This window comes from Microchirus variegatus (assembly GCF_963457635.1).
Source record: "Microchirus variegatus genome assembly, chromosome: 2".
Classification (NCBI taxonomy): Eukaryota; Metazoa; Chordata; class Actinopteri; order Pleuronectiformes; family Soleidae; genus Microchirus; species Microchirus variegatus.
In genome coordinates this window covers 37,266,469-37,289,146 of record NC_139803.1, presented here as the reverse complement: position 1 = coordinate 37,289,146, position 22,678 = coordinate 37,266,469, and the positions used below count along the sequence as shown (strand labels likewise).

The window sequence follows — 22,678 nt, the reverse complement described above, 5'->3', positions numbered from 1 at the left end:
GCAAAGCTACTTCCCCTTTTTCCTTCAGCCTTTGCGCGTCGTGCCATGTCGGGTTTACCTTTGTCCTCCCTTTTGGCTGCTGAGGGCTCCAGTACGCCACCGTATATAGGGTGCGTTGCGGCCCTGGCTTCGTGGCGCACAAATTCCACGAAGTCAGCGAACCTGATCTTGCTTTCCCGCTTGGTCTGCATCTTGTATGCATGCCTCCTCCACGTTTCCACGTGCCTGTATGGCAGCTTTGATGCTACTATCCTCATATTGGCAGAGGTGTCCAGCTCCTCCATGGCTCCAAGGTCCTCCATGGTATTGTGACAGTTCAGGAGAAATAGCGAGAAGTCATGAAGGGCTTGTCCGTCTTCAGACCTAATCTTGGGCCAATCATATACCTTTTGTGACACAGCCAGGGAGATCACTGTTACGTCTCCATAGGTCTCGTTGAGGAGTTCCATCGCGCAGTCGTATCTGTGCCTTGCTGGCTTGTGCTGGCAGCTTCTTACCAGCTCTCGTGGCGTGTCCCTTGTATATTGCTCCAAGAAGTACCATTTGTCCGCATCGTCGTCGGCTCTGGAGACAGTGTGGTTGAAAGCCTTCAGGAAGGGCCGGAATTCGAGTGGATCCCCATAGAACAGGGGAATGTCTCTTTGTGGCAAGCGTGACGACTGCTGGTTTTTTACGAGCAGCTTCATCACGCTGCTCAGTTCTCCAACACCGTCATTTCGCCGCTGCGGCTGCGACGACTCTGCTGCGGGTACGAATACTGGTGGCTGGTCGGCGCGTGTTTTAGGTCCGACCACTAGTTTGTTCATTAAGGGTAATGGCCTGTCTTGGCGTCTTGGGCTGTGGGCTGATCCTTCGTCGCTCACTTGGCCTTCAACGTCGTCCTCTACTCGTGGCTGTGACGTTGTACCGCCACCATGCTGCTGCTTACGGGCCTTATAATCTGAGTATATCTTGAGTCGTGCAGCCATGGCTGCCAGCTGTGTGTCAATCTTCAGCTGCTCTTTGTCCGCCCTTATTTGGGCTTCTCGCATTTCGTTGTCCGCCCTTATTTGGGCTTCTCGCATTTCGATCGCCCGCATTTCTCTCAGTGCTGCTGCCTCCACGACGAGAGCTGCTCTGTCGGCCTCCTCTTTCTGTTGTATTGAAGTGATGGAGGACCTGTGGGAACTCGCTTGGCTGCCGTGACTAGAAGCCCTGCTGGACTTTCATCTCGCAGACACATTTGACACACTGTCCCTGGGAGATATGTCCTTAGCACTTGTCATAATCAAGTCCTCGCGGAGCTCTACTTCTTCGGCCCAGGCTTGCACCTTTGCCATAAAGTCTCGGAAGTAAAACGCTTTAGGCTCAAACCAGGATGTTTGGTCTGGCTCCACCTCGTCTTCGCCCATGTACTGGATTACAGCCCGGTTTAGATCAGTGAAGTCGTCATAGAGTTTTCTATAACTCCCCATTTCATCTTGCTTGATGTGGCTGACATTGTTGTCCTTTTCCATAAGACGTTCTATATGATTCGACTTCGTGGTTAGTGATCTTAGCTTTGATCTTCTTGCAGTGATGCATTGACGCAGGCAAGGACCCATTTCTGTAGATGCGTGCATCCCCGAGGCTGATGAGCCTTCCTCATCGCCGGTCTGCGAATCTGCCATTGCTGGCTTCAAAGTGTCAAGGAGTTAACACACTCACTGGCTTCCTTGGCTATCCGGCTTTAGCAGTTGACTCTCGGCTTTCCTTGCTTCCAGGGTGTCGTTCCTGGTTGCAATATAATCCTTCTTCTTGGGTGATCGTGTCCGCACCCAGATCCAAATTGATGTAAGGTTTTTTGACTTGTTGTAGTGGCCAAAGTACACTTAATTCCGATGCCACTGAAAAGTCTTCAACTATAGTAAGGTTCTAACGGGCTTGACTCGTAGGCACTGTTTTAATTCATCAATCACGAGGGCAAGAGAAAGTCATATGAAGATTTGCACATTTATTTTCCACTTGCCGTACATCCAAGTTATATTCCTGTTAACATGTATCCAAGCCTGTCGAGGATCACCAATGCATAGAAATATTCCTTTGACGTTCCAAGTTGTGAATGATGATCAATAGTTCCAACAGTATACGACGTAATCCAATATCACGTAGTGACCTGACGGTCAAAAAACCTTATTACACCTAACTTAGTAAACTAAAACGAACACATGAAGCCCTAGCCTGCTAGATATTTGGTACATATATTTCAATGTCTCTTTATATCGCAGCCATCAAAGACATCAAAGTGCCTATGGTGCCCTTTAGCCAAAGGACAAAGTTAGCTACAAGTCTACACATAGTTAACAAAAGGCTTAAGGCCAACGGTTGACGTTGACTGTTTACAAATCACAGTGTAACAAATAATCCTGTACCAACCACCTAAACCGACCCCATACTAAACCCCACATTGGCTCCTACAGTAAGTATAGCTTGTATAGGTGTGCAGTCTGCCCAGGGGCACCATACAAGCCAGGACCACCACTGCTTTACTTTAAATATCTGTATCTGGAAAACTACTGACAATTTTTCTGCAACATTAAAGAGAAAAGGTGTACTTCAAACAAGTAAAACACACCACAAACTCCCTTGCAAGTCACTAAGAACATCAAGTGGACAGACAGTGAACATGCAGGCCAGAAGCAAATGCTGTCTGTCATCTGTCTTTTAATGTCTTTCTGCCATCCTCAGCCACTTCACAATTCTAACACTACACTTCTACCTAATACGGTCCATCAATATAGTCCTTAATTCATTAATCAACACTTATATAAATTAAACACTAATCCAGCCATAACACTCCACATTCATGAAGATCATGACGTGTATATTTTGCATTTGCCAATCATCTACAATTGATGTTCTTATAAATTTAGACAGTGGTGTCATGGATCAAAAAAGTAAGTGTTTGCATGGATTTGAGTCACAAATAAGATACTTAAGCAAAAAAAGGGTTGAAATATTGTTCACTTTGAACTGGGGTACCTCACCTTCTGATTTCCACAATTTGAAGATAAAACTATTGTTAGTTCATCTACATACATTGTTCTTCGGAAACTGCATTTAATGGTCCATGATGATTAATTTAAGTTTTCACTTTAATAGAAAAAATTATAAATAATGATCATCTTTTTTACAGTGACACAACTGATGAGCTTCTTAAAGGATCTGGGGTTGAAGGACCACTACACAGAGAAGATTTCACTGGGCAAAGTACTTCAGATTGATAAGAGGACCATTAGTGACGAACCTGCCAAATGCCAGTCAGATCTTCCATGGTACTTTCTGAAGAAATTAATGATGGTTAATGTCACAGCAAGAAATGTGAACACAGAATGTGAATCAACCAACAACCCAGCATCAGAGAATGCTGAATCTGATTTTGATGATCTGCTGGACATTCCAAACACAGACCACATGGTAAACCCTCTTGACATAATCACTGCTCTCTTCTTGTGTTCTGATGGTTTTTTGCAACAGGAACTGGCACTCAAAATGTCCATGTGCCAGTTTTCTGTGCCACTGCTGCTTCCAAATTTAGCCACAAATGAGTGCACACTCATGCTGTGGGCCATGAGAGACATTGTTAAAAAGTACAGACCTCAGTCAGTCTTAGAATCCAAAGGCTTTGTTGAAGCCAGAATTGTTCGCTCTGAACTCCCAATGATATCTTTTGTGAGACTGGGGAAATGCTCCCTGTCTAAGTCAAAGATCCTCAACATGATGTTGAGCAATTCTCAACAACAGCATGATACTTTTGTACACTATGACATGCAATGTGGTGACAGACCAAGAAGAATATCTAATGGACTGACTGAAATGACTTGGTACTTACCATGTGGAAACGTAAACATAGACATTTTCAGTGAACCAGTAGCTGTGGCTAATCTTCGTGGGGACATTGCCTCTTTTGAAACTCAGTTTTCTTTTTTGTCAGACATCGGCAGCAGTTTTTGTCTTTTTTGACGAGATAGACCCCGAGTGCAAACTGCTATCCAACAAAAACCACAAGGCACAGATCTTTTTGGTCGGCAACCATCAGAGCAAAGTTAGTTTTGATGCTCTAAAAATAGTGGCAAAAAAACTGAACTTAACCAAGGATAACATCATTATTAAGACAAAGCAGAAAAATGATGCAGATTTTGTTCAAAATCTGCGGAAAGCAGTCAACAATGTCATTGAGAACTCAAAGATGAGGATGCCAATTGAGCAGATGACTAACATTTCCTATGAACTGGGAATCTTGGTTGATGAAGACTGCAGAGAGTGCAAAACTGCCAAGAGAAATGCAGATGAAATTACTGCACAAATACAAGACACCTTTGAGTACAAAGAAAGTCAGCTTCCACTGCAAGGCCAAATATGGAAGGAATTGACACAATTAGAGAAAGAACGATTTAGACTTAAAAACCTTGGATCTGAAAACTTCGAAACCTACATAAGTGGCCTTCAGGAAAAGCAGAAACAACTCAGGAAAAAACAGAGCGACCATAACATATCAGATGCCATGACATGTTTCATCAGTGCAATATCATGCCCAGGAATACAGAGATGTTATTTCCTGAAGTGGCTGCGAATGAACCTTGATAACCGGTCTCGCGAAAAACTGTCTGACCTCAGAAAGCAGTACAAAGACAAATGCAAAGATTCTAAGAACAAAGATGCAATCAAAGCCATTGATAGAAAACTTTCCAACAGTTCACTGGGAACTGAACACTTTTTCCGTGAAATGGGTCAGATCTATGAAGCTTCAGTTTTCCTTCCAGAAACTGATCTGTCACAAAAACAATTAAAGGATCTGCCTAAAATCTGTGCTGAATTGCTGCTTGATGGATTTCCCCTTGAGCTTGTAGATGGAGATGCATCCAACATACCTCTCACATGGGTGAAGGATGTTCTCACTCAGCTCAAACTATTGGTGTCTCCAAATAACAAAATTCTGGTAGTCACAGTCCTTGGGGTTCAGAGCACAGGGAAGTCCACTCTTCTGAACACCATGTTTGGAGTGCAGTTTGCAGTCAGCAGCGGTCGATGCACTCAAGGTGCTTTCATGTTACTCATCAGAATCGATGAAGATGTCAAAGAAGTCCTCAACTGTGACTTTTTGGTGATTATTGACACTGAGGGCTTAAAGTCACCAGAGCTGGCACAACTGGATGACAGCCATGAGCATGACAATGAGCTTGCAACACTTGTTGTTGGGCTGAGCGACGTCACCATTATCAATATTGCAATGGAACATTCAACACAGATGAAGGATATCCTGCAAATAGTTGTGCATGCTTTTCTCAGGATGAAAGAGGTGGGCAAAAAACCTAAATGTCAGTTTGTTCACCAGAACGTGTCGGATGTTTCAGCTGACGAGAACAACTTAAGAGAGAGGACATTGCTCTTAGAGCAGTTAAACGAGATGACACGAGCAGCAGCCAAAATGGAGAAGAAAGAGAAGAACAAGTGCTTCACTGATGTGATGGACTACAGTGCAGAAACTGGGAACTTTTACATTCCTGGACTGTGGAATGGAAACCCACCAATGGCACCAGTCAATGCAGGATACAGCGAAGCTGTGTATCAGCTCAAGAAAAACATCATCCAACTATTGGGAAATCAAGAGACCTCTGCTAATAATATCTCAGAGTTTGAAAGCTGGATATCAAGCATGTGGGAGGCAGTAAAGCATGAAAACTTCATCTTCAGCTTCAGAAACAGTCTAGTTGCTGAGGCATACATGAGGTTATGCACAGAATACAACAAATGGGAATGGGAAGTCAAAGAATCCATGTACCAGTGGGGAACATATGCTGAAACAACAATTTCCAATTTTGGTACACTCCAAAATTGGTACACTACAAAATCTGAAACAACTGACTTAAATCAACTTGATTTGACTTTAAAGAATGAAGCCTCTGCAAAGCTGTCCAAGTTGGAAAATGAGCTTCTTGAAAAAATAAAGGAGTATTTCAAGCAAAAAGACGGTCACGTCCATCTAGTGGAGAGGTACAAAGAGGTCTTTGTCAACAGTGCAAAGAATCTTCGAAAAGATATGGAGAGCTCTGTGGACCGTCAGCTCACTGTAGCAAAACAAATTAAGGAGGGAATGACAGAACTTGACAAAATCAAGAACGATCACACAGAAGAAATTGAAAAGGCAGTGTGTGCAGTGATTGATAAATGTCGACAGAAACAAGTCCAGATGTCAGACACAGAGCTGGACAAAGAATTTGAAAAGATGTGGGTTGAAACATTGAAGAAACTAAGTTTCTCTGAACAAAGACCAATGAATGTTTTCACCAGTGTCGATCACTGCCTTAGAAAAAATCTGTCTTCTAAGGGGAGTCTTGCATGTGAATTGTTGAGCCAGAAAAACTTGAACGATTGTGGAAAAACTCCTTTCAAATACAAGGCCACAGGATTCACAAAGCATGTTAAACATGTAGCAAGCAAGTATTTACCTCTTACTGATCCTAGAACTGTGGGACAAACCCTGGCTGACAGCATCATAGCTGAATGCACTGAGTATGTGAATGACAAAGTTCACAAAAAAAAACCTGAGACAAACACAAAAAAGCTGAACAATTACTCTGATGTCTACATCCAGGAGATCCTTCACATGATTGATAAGCAGCTGGAAAACAATCAGAGCTTTAAGGCAGACATAGAGTTTGAAGTTTCTCTCAAACAACACATCTGTGGAGTTGCAGCCAGAGACTTTCAGAAAATGCATGAAGACTTCTTACAAGAGAATGACCCCAAAAAATGTTTGAACAAACACAAACAAAAGTATTGTAAAGATTTTAAAGATGTGTTCAACAAACGAGCCCAGTCTCAAAAAAAAGCTGAGGAATTCACCAACCAGTGCTTGAAGCCTGCAGTTGAAAACTTTGTCTACAGTAAACTGGGTCCTGATATCATTAGTGAAATGAAGGCTCAACCACAGTTCATTGCAAATATCTACACCCAGTATGAAATTTTACTGGATTTGCTTTCAAAGGATAGCCATACAGATTACTTGAGATACATCCGCTCATATGAGGACTATGTGAAGGATTGGATACTCGACCAAACAGTGAAACACTTCTCAGAAGGTTCAAAAGCATGCAAGTTTGAGGATCGGCATCTTGAGAGGAGCATCAGCAACATACATGACGCAATCAGCAAAGCCAAAAAGAAAACAAGTGATGACTTGAAAACATTTATCAAAAACTTCTGTCAGGAACTTGGTGATACACTGGTCATTCCCCAGGATGCTCTTGGTGCTTTCATGATCCTGAACAAAGCAAACCAAGAACAATTCGCTCACTGGTTCACACAATTTGTGAAGGACATGGAAAAAACTCTGAGACAAAAGTTTAAAACGACAGATTTCAGCATGAAACTGAAATGTCTTGATATCAAGCCTCAGCATGAGCTTTTCAGTCAAATCACTGGATGTGGTAAACAGTGCCCATTTTGTGCAGCGCCTTGTGTGCAAAGAGGAGGTTCACACACTGAGCACATGGCTAAACTACATAGGCCAGAGGGTCTGAATGGATACAGATGGGATGGATCAAAAAAACTTATGACTGACATATGCACATCATTGGTGAACAGTGACCGAACGTTTCATTTTACTGAAACAAAAGGTAATTGCCATCCTTACAAGAAATACACAGATTTCTTTCCAGACTGGAAAATTCCTCCTGATGGATCCTTTGAGGCATCGAACTACTGGAAATATGTAATGGCTCGGTTCAATGATGAGTTTGCAGAAGCACATGGTGCAAAGCCTGCTGATATTCCTCCCTCATGGAAATACATCACACGAGAACAGGCAGTCGAGAGTCTGAAACAGTCACTTAAGAATTAAGAAGAAAGAAACTAGAGGTTCACGTTCTCCTCATTCCACTGATTCAGTCTTAATCATCTCGTGTATATTTTGATCACTTGGTCCTCACCTTTATGCACAATCATTTTAATGCATTAATACTATAAAATAAGGTTTAATGGTCTGATAGTCAGTGTACATATAGGGAGCACATGTTGAGAAATAGACCACATCAAAGTTTGATTTTATGTGATAGATCCTCCTTATACTGCCAGTGAAGTCATCAATCCAGATGTTCAAAGACATTAATTGTTGAGAAAGTGTGTTTCTTTTAATAAATCCTATGCAAGATGATGTTTTTTTGTTTCTGTTTCTGTGATATATCATTTACATGTAAAGTCTGTACTGTGTTATTCATCTTAATTATTGAGACATATTTAGTACAATGAGGAAAAAGCAGTAGAAAATGGATGGATGGATGCTGTAACATCAGAATTTTTTCAATCTGCTTTTCTTGTAAAGATACATTTTCAACATCAAGATTGTGAGATCAACATGTCGTCAATGCATGACAGAAAGCTTTTTCATCTTTTTGAAATTGGCATATATATTTTTTTATGTTAAATGAAGGCTCTCTGTTTTTTATTTTCTTACTTGTACCAAATGTTTTAATTTTAAAGAGTATTCACTTCATGTGGGGTGTTGTCAACATGCATATTGAAAAATGCATATTGCAGATTGACTGGCAATTTGAATACAAACATGTCTTTTTTTTACTTTTTTTGTTAAAACAGTGTCACATGAAGTTATGGCTTCTCACGCTCGCATTTTACATTATAGTCCTGTGATACTAAAGAGAGTCTTGTAAGTGAAAGGATTTCCCAGTCCTGGCTGTGCCTCACTGAAAATAATGTTCCATGAGTTTACTCATGTGTTGGCTCATCAGACTGACACTGAAAAGGTGTCATAATTGTGTAAGACGCACAACCCAGAAATGAAATGATTTTCCTTCTTGCCTGTACATTTGATTTCTGCCAGCTTGACAAACCTGATACTACTGACCGAAACACTTTAGTGTGTGTTGTATTTGCTTTGTTTTAACATGATCTTGTTTGAATAAATGTCCCATCTTTTTCAGTTTCAACACGCATTTGCCTCTTTTTTGTAACTGCTATAGAGCCAGGTCATGACATCAGTCGAATTACATGAGAAACCCTTGAGCTGAGCTCAAAAAAAGGAGAACAGAGAGGTAAAGTAAAGTTAGTAAAGTAAGTTAGAGGAAGCAGCTTACACTTACCAATCCTTGATCTTTATCTCTAAATACAAACGAATGAACATTTATGGCTTTATGCAGATGGCAGAATGCTGCCATCTGCTGTCCAACATAGGTATGATCAATGAAGCTTGATGCTCTTGATTTTTCTCTATTCATTAGTCCACTTTGGTTTCTTCCTGAAAAATCTAAAATTCCCATGACATGAAGACATCCAGATATGTATGGTGGCATTATTTTTTTATCATTATTATTATTATTATAGCAAAGTTCCCTTAGCTACTGGATCCACTGTAATGAAATAAAACGTGCATATATTTATTCACTTTTATTTCCCTTGTGTGCAACCATTCAGGTTTAATTCAGAAGAAACAACTAAAAATCGAATTTCATTCAAATCACCCTTAGCTCTACTATGTGTATAGTGTTAGTTTAGTAAGGGTTTATATGCTCAGAACAGATGAGGGGTCAGGGTTAGCAAACTTCTCATGTGCATGACCGCATTGATATAGTAAGTATGCTTGTATGTCTTCACATAAAGCTGCTATACCTCCATGAGTTTGTTAGTCATAATTCAAAATGATGCATAACCTGCATACAATGCATTTTATTAAAAAAATAGTGTTTTAAATGCAGCAGAGGTGCCATTTGATCACAGACATAATCACATTAGTGGCCTTACTACTATCAAATATACTGAACACCCTCTGGGTTAGATTATATCAGGGCAGCAAGTGAGATTAGAAAAAGGAATTTGCTCCATTCTTGCATTGAATTTGTGTGATGAAAATGTATGTTAACACAAATCTGAAAGGAGCCTACAATTAATGAAATAAAAACAAAACAGATCCCGGTTCTGTGAAACGCGAGTGGGGTAGAAAGAAACCGAAACGACAAAAATATTGGCACTTTTCTGATATGGGGTCATTTTAAATATCAGTGTTTCAATCATGGATGTTCATATTATACATTCATGGTTGCAGTTCGTTGTTTCTCCTGACTCTATAAACTGGACTGACGAGCATTAACCTTGCTCACTGGGTCTTTATTCAAATAGTATGAACACAGACATCCACACAACTGTTGTTGTCAACTCTCGTCGGACGTTCACTTCCAGTCCGTCACTCTAAGACGTCCGTGCACAACATGAACAATGCCAACAATTCCCATTGTTACAATTACTGGAACAAAGCCACGAATCCCGTTAGCATTAAAAACAAAACAGCAACAAATAAACCCAGCTTCTCGCATATTCTGTAAAACATATCATCCTCTCCTGTTACGCTTTGCCCTCTGCAGTCAAAGGGCGGTGTGTGGCCATGTTGTTTATTACTTCCGGGGCATCAGCTGAGCATAAACACCGCGTTTCTCCGTTTTGCTGCGGCGACTATCGCTGTGTCAGGTGAAACAACATGCACCTTCGACACTTGTGATGCGACAAAGGCTAAATAGAAAACCTCTCGAGTCCTTAATGTAAAGGTAAGCGAGTATTTACACGGACTCATAAAACCGTAAAAAGTAACGTGGATATCGAGCTGAGCCGCTCGGCTAATGTTTGACTAGCTCCACCAGTGACCTCTTAAGATACTCAAAATTGTATGTTTACATTTTTTCGCTGGGTTTATCTGAAAATAGATAACAGTAAGATTGTGTTTCCCTTCGCTTCGGCGTGTCTTACTCACTTTTACGTAAACAAACGAGGCTAATTTGGTTCATGTCAAGGACGGGTAGTTATTAGACCCATAATGTGTCTGTAACATCAGTCATAGTCGATTGCTCATAAACAGTCTCCTGCTGAGGCTAGTCTTAGTCCTTTTGCCAGTGATGTATAAAATACAATTCAAACAATTGTTTTGTGGTAATTTGTGTAGTACATATGTGTGTCCTTATTAGGCTGCAGCTCGTTTTAATATACATTTGGTTGAGGAAAATAAGCATATCACACCAGAAGATTTAAGAGATGCAGATGAAACTGTGCATTCTGCATTTTTACCTTTTATATATAATATTACATGTTAATGTGTTAATGTACCATTGTTCTTTTTCCAAATCATATTTTAAATATTTGCCACAGCAAATGTGTTTTTCAGATGTGAGGTTGTGTTGCTTCTCTTTGTGTGCTATTAGCCAAAGCATATCGAAACAGAATGTTCATTTGTTTTATAAATAAACTAGAGATTTAAATTTTAGCACTGAAATCTCATACAAGGCGCTTTCCTGCACATCAAAAGATTTGAAAAGCCAGACACTCTTGTTGTGGAGAAGTTACATGTCCTTTCACTCCACACTAAAAAATGATGCAACAATACATTGAGCAAACATTGTATTTGGTCTATATCCTGTTTTAAGTTTAAAATCTTTTGAAAATTAAAAACAATAATTGATGAAATTTAGGGATAACTAAAACAATTGTTAGTTGCAGCCCAAATACAGCTTCTGAATGTTCTTGTGACCTCGATCCATGACTGGCTCTTTACTCACATTGTCCCCCAGCTTCTTCATTTGGGTCCAGCCTTTATATATACACCAACTGACACACACCAAACGGAAGACAGAACCACAGAATGTCTTCAATCCCGCAGGCAGCTCCACTGCACGCTGACTCTGCTTCCCCAGCTGTAGAGATGGACCCCGTGGAGTACACTCTCAGGAAGCGCCTCCCCCGGAAACTCCCAAAGAGGCGCAACGACGTCTATGTCAACATGAAGACTGATTTCCGGGCTCAGCTGGCGCGCTGTCAGAAGCTTCTGGAAGGTGGCGGTCACAGGGAGATCTGTGTTCACGGCCTGGGCCTTGCCATCAACAGAGCTATCAACATCGCCCTTCAGTTACAGGCCAGCAGCCAGGGGGCGCTACAGCTGGCCGCAAACACCTCTACTGTGGAGCTGGTGGATGACCTGGAGCCTGAAGATCCTGATGAGGCAGGGGAGCCCATGACACGAACACGCAACAACTCAGCCATTCATATTAAGGTTTTCTACCCTGACGCCCAGTAACCTAAGCTGTGCTCGACGTGAGTCCCCAGTCAAGAAGAAGACATCATTTCATTCTATTTTCTTTATGTGATGACCTTTAATGGCAATGACAGAACACAATAGAATGGAGCAGACAAGCAAGAGTACAGCCTATGTCTGTGTCAACAAACTTTGGAAATGGACAGCCGTATTTTGTCTGGATGTTTTCTGCTCAGTTTTTGTCATGTCCTGCAGCCTGCCTTTTAGTTTGCATGCAATGATGCTGCCTCGGCGTTCACCTACACATGAAGCAGCAGTGTTCTTTTGATGAAACCTCAGTGTAATTTAATACTTGAAGACTTTAAGTGTTTTTGCCATGCATCTTGACATGACTGTGTTTAAAAAAAACAACAAAAAAAAAACACTGTCTTTTAATTTAAAGACCCACAGGTCTGTGCTAGTGTTTGGTTCATGTTTGTGTTTTCATAAATAAATGCATGAGAAAACCTGTTTACATTTCATGCAGGTGTTATTGGTGTCCACTTGATGTCAGTAATGAGCTGCACACAAACATAGCAGCTAACTTCTATGGAAACAACTGGCAATAGGGCTTCAGCAGAGGGTCAGAGATATTTAGAATCGTATTTAAATTTTTTGCTTTGCATCATTGTATACTTTGGTCAAAATGGTGCAGCTGATTTCTGAACAAAATCAAATCTGTGGCGAGAATCTTTAATGACCATTTCTGTATGATGAAAGGCAGATAAGTCTGATCACGGAGTGTTGCAGAGTCTGAACTAGCAGCTTGTTTTCAGCTTTTCAAAGCCACTGATTTGAAAAGACAAATGTCATGAATGAACTGGACTGACTTGCGTTTGTTGTGGTTCCGTCTGTCCTTTTCTTTTCCCAAGAATAATGTTTTTCTATTTAAATATCAAATAAAACCGTTATGGGACAAAACAACACAACATAACAGGAAAGAAAACACGTACAAACATCCTTAAAAACATCTTGCGCTTCCTCAACAAGATAAAAAAAAAAATACGGGAAAAAAAACAAGGAAGAACACTGAAGTAGTCGGAAAAAGTTGAGCTTCCATTTTATAGAAAACCTGAAGTTCCCAGCACTAACTGATTGCCTGTCTGCCATTTGACAAACAACAGGCAGGGAGGAGGCGCCATTAGACGTCACGTTCTGGAAAACTATTTGCAATTAGAGCCTCACAGGATGTTAATTGTAAAAGCCAAACACCATATTATTATTTTTTTCCCAGGCAATGGTTATCAGTGTGTTGGCCATGCAGCAACAGTCACTGATGACTTCTGCTCACTCAAACTGAATGTTGGCGTCTACTGATTAGTCTTTTGCCTTGTTGTTCAGCAGGAACATGTAGTGAGAAACGGTGACAGTCAGGGTATGTACAGTCTATAAAAAGGAAGACGGCAGCATGCCGGTGCAAATGATGTCCAACACCATTGCATATGTGTCACACATGAGAACAAGGCAAGGAGCCCTACTAAAATCTGACATACAAAAAAATACAAAGACAAGCTTTGAAGTAGAAAATCTGTATAAATAGTCATTTGACAAAATATATTAAAAATATTCACAAAAAAACTGAGAAGACCTTCTGTGAGGCACAGTTAAAAATGTTGGGAGAGGCCTCTAATTTTTGGACACAACCTCTCAGTCCTCCATTTTTCCTGGTTTCACTCCACTATTCACTCAAAGAGATGAGTGTTGTTGGGGGGGGGGGGGTGTCTGTCTGGCTGGAAGCAAACACATGAGCATTATGTGCATATTTTAAACTCACAGTCTTGATTTACACAAACAGAAGTACATCCAAACACAAAGTGCAAGAGAGTGCCAGTAGAACAGCTATTGGAGCAGTGCTTCCCAAAGGCCTTATTTCGGTCAGTCGTCCACCATGACCATTTATCACATCATTGTTCCAATGTGCAGCCATCCCCCGTCCATCCACAGTCTGGCTCGGACTGTCCTTTTTCGTACAACTTCCTCTGTGTATGCGAGTAGAGCTGTATCTTTCTTTCCACACCACGTACGCCAGCCAGGGTGCAGGTCAACGGTGTCAAGTCCTTCCTTTTGCCTTTGAGAGCACAAATTCGCTTCGTCCGGAGAAGGGAGATCGGCCGATCAGCTGACATCTGGCTGACAAGCCTGCGCACCCAAAAGGAGGAGGTGCACTTTGCCTCGCAAGAAATTGACGTAGACTTGAAACAGATCTGCTGCTGATGATGCCCTCCATGTTCCCTCAAGCCCAACTGCACTTGGTGGTGGGTTATATTCCTACGAGAGGAAACAAAGGAATATTTACTGCTCTTATATTCATTTGATAAATGAGGCAAAGCAAAGCTGCATAATGTTTGTACCATCTTAGCTTCTAAGATGGCCACATGGTGGTAATATTTCCCTTTAAAGGTGCCATATGTAAGAATGTGGCCAAAAACGGTTACTAAATTCTAAATTGAATCGAGGTGTTTTAGGTTTCGTTTTTTGACGTAACTGGCAACCCGTGGTTGCTCGGCAGCTGAGACTCTCCTGACTGCAATGATTGGTAGACGGCGGTAGGTGGCGCCACATGCCAAAACATGATTTCAAAACATAAACATGATTTGCAGTCTGCAAAATATTTTTTTTAATGCAAATATTTTGTCTGTACTGTTGTTGTTGGTGAGTTGGTCAGTTTGTTATATGATCATTATTCCTGAGTCTCTGTGACATATTAGGAGGGTTTTATGGCCAGTTGCTTTAGATTTATTACATAATGCACCTTTAAAACTTAAAAGTAAAGTAAAGTAAAAAGAATTACTATTTTTTTCTTTCACCATTTGTCTTGTTGCTGCTACCATCTCAAAACATTTGTTTAGAAGCCTGAGTTTGAACCCTAACACAATTGAGTTGTGTTCTCATGGCTTCACATCACTTAAAAGACTGTGTTGTCATAACCTCAGTGATGTGCAAAGCTTGTTGAGCAGCTACCGTGCCCACAGTGTTGTCACAAATAGGCATATGGTCCCATGATATCCCTGGGTTTCTCTGTCACTAAAAAAAAAAAAAACCCAGCCGTTCTTTCAGTGCAATAAACATTTATTGGTGATGTTGCAGCTGAAAACTCACGACGATTAAAAATGGCGGCCTGCGTAGAGCTGATTCAGTAATATATCTTCACCCTGAGATAGACTTGCTGCCAAATATTGATCATTTAATTAAAAAATCTCATCTTTGTGGAGATTACGACAAGAATAAGGGTGAAGCTAACTGGCTAAAGACGATGACGACTCCAAATCCATGCCAGGTTTTAGTGGGATTTTGTTTTCTTCAGTAAGACCAATAATTGTGATGTTATTGTTGGGGTTCACATTGCCATTCCCACCCCTAGATTTTTTTTGATATTCTATTCATACTGTTGACGTGACAAACATGTTCACCTGAATGTTGAGACTACGAAGCACAGCGTTGATGTTGAGCAGGTTTCTTATGGAGTTGTCTATGTGGCTGTGCAGTGCTGTGTTGGTGACGGAGGTCCGTAGCAAGCCGAGGGCCTGTTGTAGAAGCCATAAACCGGACTGCACCTCCTGGGCTTGCTGCAGCGCCTTGACAATTCATGAAGAAAGAACAAGAGTTGAAGAGTCTCACCATGGGAGAAATGAGGAACAGAAGCAGCAGGTATTCACTTCTACTTTTGCAAAATAACACAAGTCAAAGTTGCACAGATCTTATAACCTCTGCGGCTGTTTCAACACTCATTTTCTGTGGTTACTTACATTTTTCTTCTCCCACACATCCAAGTCAACTCTGGTTTGGGGCACAGTGACAGAGTCGGACAGGCTGCATCCTTCTCTGCATGACTTCTACGAAAACAAGGCGGTGATGACGCTCAGTAAATGTCCACCACGGGCGACTCCAGCAAATTCCACCTGCTCCTATGTCTAAGCGCATGCATACATTTTGCTCTCACCATAGCGACTTCTGCGTCTCGAGCTTCCTTTATGTAGTGGTTCAGGACCCTCGGGTCGCAGATCGGCCTCAGCGGGGACGGGAGGCCTGGCCGGGTCCACTCCAACACTACCAACAGCAAGGCAAGCAGTCCTGCACATTACACACACACACACACACAAACATAAGGTGTTCAGTGGCTGCTGAAGCATCAAAAACATCAACTAGTTGGCAACAGCTGTGACGGGAAAAGTAAGAGCATTGATCAATAAAACAGCAACACTCTTGTGGATCAGGTAGCTTCTCAAACACAGATGTTGTGTCAAAGATGTAACTGACAATGTAATGAGTCAGCATGATGAGTCGGTGTGATTCTTTCTGATTCATTCTGGAACACGACACCTAAGAAGGCTTAACGTTCCATGACGAGGCAGAAATGACTGTCGACATATTTAACCCTGATTCACAGTTGGCAGTTTATTCAGATGCTAGTTTACTGCTGAGGATTAAAGAAACAAGAGTCGGAGCACGCTCTGAACTTTTCTGATATACTTGGCAATCAGAGAGGCTCTGCTGCTCATTTAACTTCATGTCATGTGGGCATCCAGCCTTGTTCCCTCCGTGCCACATGTTGAATGCAGCCTTTCACAGCCGCGAAGTGTGTGACGCAAAAGGACGAGAGAGAGAATACAGGCAACCTTCCAAACGAAGATTGGTCAGACTCGGGCTAGATTAAGTTCCCAGACTCTGATAACGGCACAAATTGAGGTGGACTGATATTGCAGTACAAAGTCAATTTAAACCCCGCACTCCACTCTCTGCAGTCATTGACGCACATCCTGCAACTGCACATCCAACTCCTATACCATGACCCGTACTATATACTGATTGTACTCACGAGTCATAGTGTGCTCCGGTGTTTTGCAACTATTAACCGATCTATGCTTACGATAAACGGCAACATAACCTCTCCTTGTTCCCACGAGCAAGTGATCATAGTCCTTTCAGGCTCGTCATTCAGTAAATATGAACACCATTACATAAATAAACAGTGCATGGTACTATCAGGTGTGTGTTGTTAAAAACACTGCTAGCTCCTAAATATCAGTGTCTGACCAAAGGACAAAAGGACACTTATTTATATATATATATGTGTATATATATATATATATATATGTGTATATATATATATGTGTATATATATATATATATATATATATATATATATATATATATATATATATATATATATATATATATATATATATATATACATACATACATAATGTATATACATATATATATATATATATATATATACATACATAATGTATATACATGGCTATATATGTGTGTATATATATATATACATGGATATATATATATATGTGTGTATGTATATATATATACATACATACATATGTGTGTATATATACACACATATATACAAACATACATACATACATGTATGTATGTATATAATTGTGTGTATATATACATATACATACATAAATACATGTATGTATGTGTGTATATACACATATTCATACATGTATACACGCATGTATGTATGTATATGTGTGTGTATATATATGTATACATATGTGTATATATGTATGTATATGTGTCTATATATAAATATATATTTATACACATATATTTATATAAATACACACACACATACATCATTTTATTTGCTTGTATCTATATATTTTAGATTAATTTTTAGTGTGAACATATCCTTCATGTCAACTGCTTGTTATGTTCTCCTTTGTTGAGATTGACCCTATTTGGTTTGAAGTCTTAACATATAACTGTATAAGTTATAACTTGTAGGATAATTGGGGAAAAAAAAAATGGCTCATGACGACTTACGATCAATATAAGCTATGACTGCAATATAGATGTGACAGGTAATGAACACTGAATGTGACAGAGCACCGGTCAAACTTACGGGAAGGCGTTTGTCCATTTGTGCACAGCAAAACATGAATAATAATCTTTGAATCTCTGCACGTCCGGTCTTTTTACATCACCGTCTCGTGGAGATTTGCGAGACGTGCTCGCTTGAGTCGCTTACGGCATTGTAGCAGCGTGTAACGACGTTTCAAAGGCAGTGGTGTCTGCGCAGAAGAATGGCCTCCTTTCTGCCCTCTCTGACATGTGTCTTTGCCCAAATTGCGGTCACTTTGTTAAATCTGTGAGTGTGACCGAGCTTGCGGATTAACAGTGACCTTTTCACCTCCTCCATTGCCTACGTGAGAATGCATCGTTCTGAACTGCATAGGCATGCGCATGTGCACTGGAAACCATGCCAAAAACCATGTTGCTATTTTGAATTGGAACCAGTGGTCCACAAGTGGCAGTGCTTTGGAAAATGGCAAGGTCCAATCCAGATATGTGACGGATGCTTTGGAAAGGTGACCAGATGCTCGCGTGAGAATGATGCCTTTGGCATGTGCTATTTTAAAGGTCCAGTGAGGAGGGTTTATTGGCAGATATTGACTATGCCATCCATTACATTGTCATACGTCCTTTTTGTTAGAGGAAGTGCCGTCTCAGGCCGCCATGTTTCTACACCAGCTCTGCCCTCATCAATGTGATGCATTGACATTGAGGGTGGGAGACTGACATGTGCAGAAAGTTGTGTTTACACCATCTTAGGAAAGGTAGTGCATGCAGTAAACAGGAGCAACACTTCCAACACTTCTTACTGCCATTACTGTGACAACATATCATTTTGAGAAGATGAACTAGTAAAATACAGGAAATATAATCTGAGTAGGTTTGTTTGGTGACCGAAAAAGACGCTCATGTGACCCACCTGTGGGGATGGCTGCTCTAGATGAAAGGGATCGCCATTAGATGTCACAAAAGTGACACGTGTCAAACAGGTGCACACAAACTGAGCCCAGCAATTTAAAGTGAGTGGTCAGGGAGGAGATGACTGAATGTTCCCGCTTTTTCTGAACAGGTCTTCCCCGCTGACAAAATACAGAGCTGTAAATAAGCTGCTAACACAAGTGTGACATCATTTCCTGTTTGGCTCTGCTGGAATCAGCCTTGAACAACCTTTTCTCTTTTCCGCTGACATCACGACGGTGCCTAAAAGTGCACGTTCAGCTTTTGCCGCACAGTATCCTCGACTTACCACTCTGCTGTGTCATGGTAGTGGAGAATGACTTGAGATGGTATTTTTTCCCAGTGAACGCGACGAAGAAAAAAAGGAAAAACTCAAATCAATTCTCACAGGCTACAGTATCTTCAGTGCCTCACTGGAAACACATGTATCATGTGCGTGGGAATAAATCCTGTCACTCACAAAAACACTGCAGTGCTTTGCTCCACTCAGTCAGGTTCAGGTCCAGCATGATGCCAAACATCAGCAAAATAAGAGGCTGACGTTTCTCTGTCCTGTTAGGTTTGCTTAATGGCTTGTTTAAAGAGGGAATTAAATGATTGTGCACTGAGAAGATTATAGTTTTGCAGTGTAACTTAATGTGCAGCACTTTTCAAGGAAGTGGAATTTCCACGAACTGCGTTTAATAAATTCAATTTAGTGGCATGAGAATTGCTGCAGGTCTCAGCAGAAGAATGTGGAGCTGGGCAAAAAACTCAGAGGGGAAAACAGGCACAACGATTCAAAGACCCACGATCACAAGACACAAACACACAAGATGTGGCTACACATCCACATATCCATACACTTCCAGGTAATGCGCACCAAGTATCCACGCAGCTCACAGGGTTGTGTGAAATTGCTCTTACCTCTACAAGATTTCTGCAACATCTACAAACAGGCGCCGCATCTTTTAAAAACAGCCGCGACAGCAGAAGCGTCACGGCTCAAGTCAAAGGCGCTCCGACATATACACAGTCCAACATACGCGACCAAGTGCGCGGCACCCAGAGCTGCTCCGGTGTCCGCGTGTGTGGGTCCGTGACGGTGAGAGAGCAGTCACCCACCAGACCCTGCATCACTGCTGTGCTCTGGCAAAACCTTTTTATTTACCTCCCATGAGGATATAGAGATAACGTGATAACCCGCAAGGGCGCGCGGGCGCACCGCTTGGAGCGATTAAACATCAACCAGCGCATTTGCGTAAAGCGTGAAAATAGAGTAATGACTAAAGGCAGGGTACAGAGGGAGAGGGGGGAAAAAAATCACGAAGGCATGTCCATAACTCACTGGGAAACTCCATAGCAGTATCCTCATAGCCCCTCACTGGCTCCTCGCGGTTTGGCCCATAGGTCCGACTATTGCCCATTAATTGGAAACGAAGCTCTTTTGTGGATCTCTTGCACTTATCCGGTAGGTGTTTCTAAAAACTGATCCTGTTTGATTTTTTTCCTTTCTTTTAATTAATGACTTTAAAAATAAAGTTGCATTGTTTTCTAGGATGACAATCTAAACTGTCTCCCTCCCCCAGGGTAAAAAAAAAATTGTTTTCTTTCATTGTCCAAATAATAGGCAATCCCTGTTTATAAAACATTTGCTCCAAAAAGTAAATAATGTCTCCCAAAAAAAAGCCATGTGGAGACTTCCCATCCATTGTTCGAGTGACTGGTTATAACAGTAGTATATTAAAAGAAAATGAAAATAACTCATTGTTAAATATTGCTGATGTAACCCTGACAACATTTCAAAAGATGGTGGGATATGATGGTGCGTTCACTGACCAGACGCACAATCACAGTCTTGTACTTAAGAGAGGGGTTTATTCACAGCACGTGTGGATCGATCAGCTACAAACAGGACCACAAACAATGTTTGCGTCCTGAGCCTGATGACATGCCAACTCTTATTCCCCTCACCCTGCTCCGCCCTCTTTTCCCACAGTGGCATCCTCGCACACCCTGAATGTGTCTGTGCCCAGACACTGCTGTCATGTTAAGGTCAATGAAGCACCATGGATGCTGTTTACTATACGGGCCTTCGTGTTGTGATTAAAGGAAATGCCCCTGCAGAGTAAATAAAACAAGGATGAGGAAACGGGGCAATCAGATTGCCACTTAAATGGAAGCTGATGGACTGATTGTCCATGTCCAGTTTTACCGATGGGGGGGGGAACAGACATTGGTGTGCAGAAACTCGTACGTCATGGCAGCAGATACAAATGAGGGGGTTCTGAGCAAACGGAGTCATAGGAGTAATAGATGTTGTCACTTTTTGTGCATTTCTTAAAGGTGTTATGTTATGTAATAAATCTAAAGCAACTGGCCATAAAGTGCTCATAATATGTCACAGAGACTCAGGAATAATGTTCATACAACAAACTGAACTCACCAACAACAACAGTACAGCCAAAATATTTGCTTTAAAAAAAAATATTTTGCAGACTGCAAATCATGTTTTGGCATGTGGCGCCACCTACCGCCGTCTACCAATCATTGCAGTCAGTAGAGTCTCAGCTGCCGAGCAACCACGGGTTGCCAGTTACGTCAGAAAACGAATCCTAAAAGACCTCGGTCTTTTGAATTTGAATGTAGTAACCGTTTTTGGCCACATTCTTACATATGGCACCTTTAATTTGTGGGTCTGCTATATCACAGTGTAGTTTGGATTAAGGCAGCACAATGAATCGCAAAATCATCAAAATCGCAATATCTGACTCGAGAGGAACTGCAATTATTCGATTAAGAAGTGCTTCAGGAATTCAAAGTGTTGTATTTGTTACAGTATCTTCAGTCCCACAACCATAATTGTGCAGCTTCAGTGTGAGGTCGAGAACACTTTGTCTTGTCGTCCGGCTAATTCACTTTGCACCCTCAGTGTTTGAACTCATAAATGTGTTGCTGGCAACCTGTGGGACAGTTGCAGCTTCACGCTAGTCCTCTCCACTGCCTCCATCCCAGAATGTGCATGGCAAAGAGCCCTAAAGCTGGGGGCTCATGGTGGAACACACTTAAAAGTCATTACAAGTCATCCAGGGTCACTCCACTTACCAAGAGCTGTCTCCATCAGCCGAAGGCAACACCACTGTTAACTCTCGGTTGCGTCCGTTTCCATCAGCATGGTCCGTTTGTAGAAATGGTCAATTCTTAGTGTCCGTGAAGTGAAGCCACTGTGGAAGTATCTAGAACTTGTATTCTCGTGAATAGCCATCAGAGGGTGACTCCATTTTCCTTAGTTTCTCGTCTCGCAGTGATCTGCCAGTCTTTGCGCTCTCTTCTTCCTTCATCCTCTCATCCAGATATCAGGTCTCTTCTGGTTTTTAAAAAAAAAAACCAAGATGACGTTTGTCAAACTGCAAAACCCTGAGTCTTCAAAGCAAGTGGGTTTCACCAGACCGTTGCATCACATCCAGTCGACCCTGAAGAACTGTCCCCGCTCACAGGCCGTATTATAACCTCTCGATGATACTAAATGATGATGGAAGTTCCGGGCAAGTGACATCTACCGCCCCCACTGAGCCCGTCGACACAAATATGTCGCACCTTCTTCTGTCAACTGTGACCCTTTTTCCTCTTGCTCATTCACAGTCACGCTTCCTCTGTACGTGCCGCGTCCTCCTCAGTGTATTTGTTTCTGCGCCCATAGTAACAGGCCCGGGAGTGCGACCACAGAGAAATAGAGTGTCGCTGATTGGACGGAGTAGTGGTGATGATGTTGTTGAGTTGGCCTCCTCAGAATATACTTCCCGGACGAGAAACGAGGCACACGTCGGCTGCCAA

General features: G+C 41.6%; 3 protein-coding genes across 3 annotated transcripts; 2 read left to right on the top strand and 1 right to left on the bottom strand.

Moving 5' to 3' along the window:
- Positions 1-3,165: 3,165 nt before the first annotated feature.
- On the top strand, positions 3,166-8,770 carry LOC310941836 (up-regulator of cell proliferation-like; the record flags this gene model as incomplete). Its single annotated transcript, XM_083907084.1, is given in 3 exon segments — positions 3,166-3,947; positions 3,949-6,773; positions 8,766-8,770. Coding segments are annotated over 3 exon segments (3,612 nt in total).
- Positions 8,771-10,432: 1,662 nt separating this feature from the next.
- On the top strand, positions 10,433-12,556 carry pop7 (POP7 homolog, ribonuclease P/MRP subunit). The gene is made up of 2 exons (XM_083902794.1): positions 10,433-10,571; positions 11,586-12,556. The coding sequence occupies exon 2, from the start codon at positions 11,657-11,659 to the stop codon at positions 12,086-12,088; it is 432 nt and encodes a 143-aa protein (XP_083758920.1). The 5' UTR covers positions 10,433-10,571; positions 11,586-11,656; the 3' UTR covers positions 12,089-12,556.
- Positions 12,557-14,200: 1,644 nt separating this feature from the next.
- Positions 14,201-20,271, bottom strand: epoa (erythropoietin a; the record flags this gene model as incomplete). Its single annotated transcript, XM_083904836.1, has 5 exons — positions 14,201-14,353; positions 15,496-15,660; positions 15,832-15,918; positions 16,026-16,156; positions 20,193-20,271. The coding sequence occupies 5 exons, from the start codon at positions 20,269-20,271 to the stop codon at positions 14,201-14,203; spliced, it is 615 nt and encodes a 204-aa protein (XP_083760962.1).
- Between the last annotated feature and the right edge of the window lie 2,407 nt (positions 20,272-22,678).

Excerpts from the sequence above, each read along its gene's own strand:
- pop7 (XM_083902794.1), top strand. The coding sequence starts at position 11,657 with ATGTCTTCAATCCCGCAGGCAGCTCCACTGCACGCTGACTCTGCTTCC.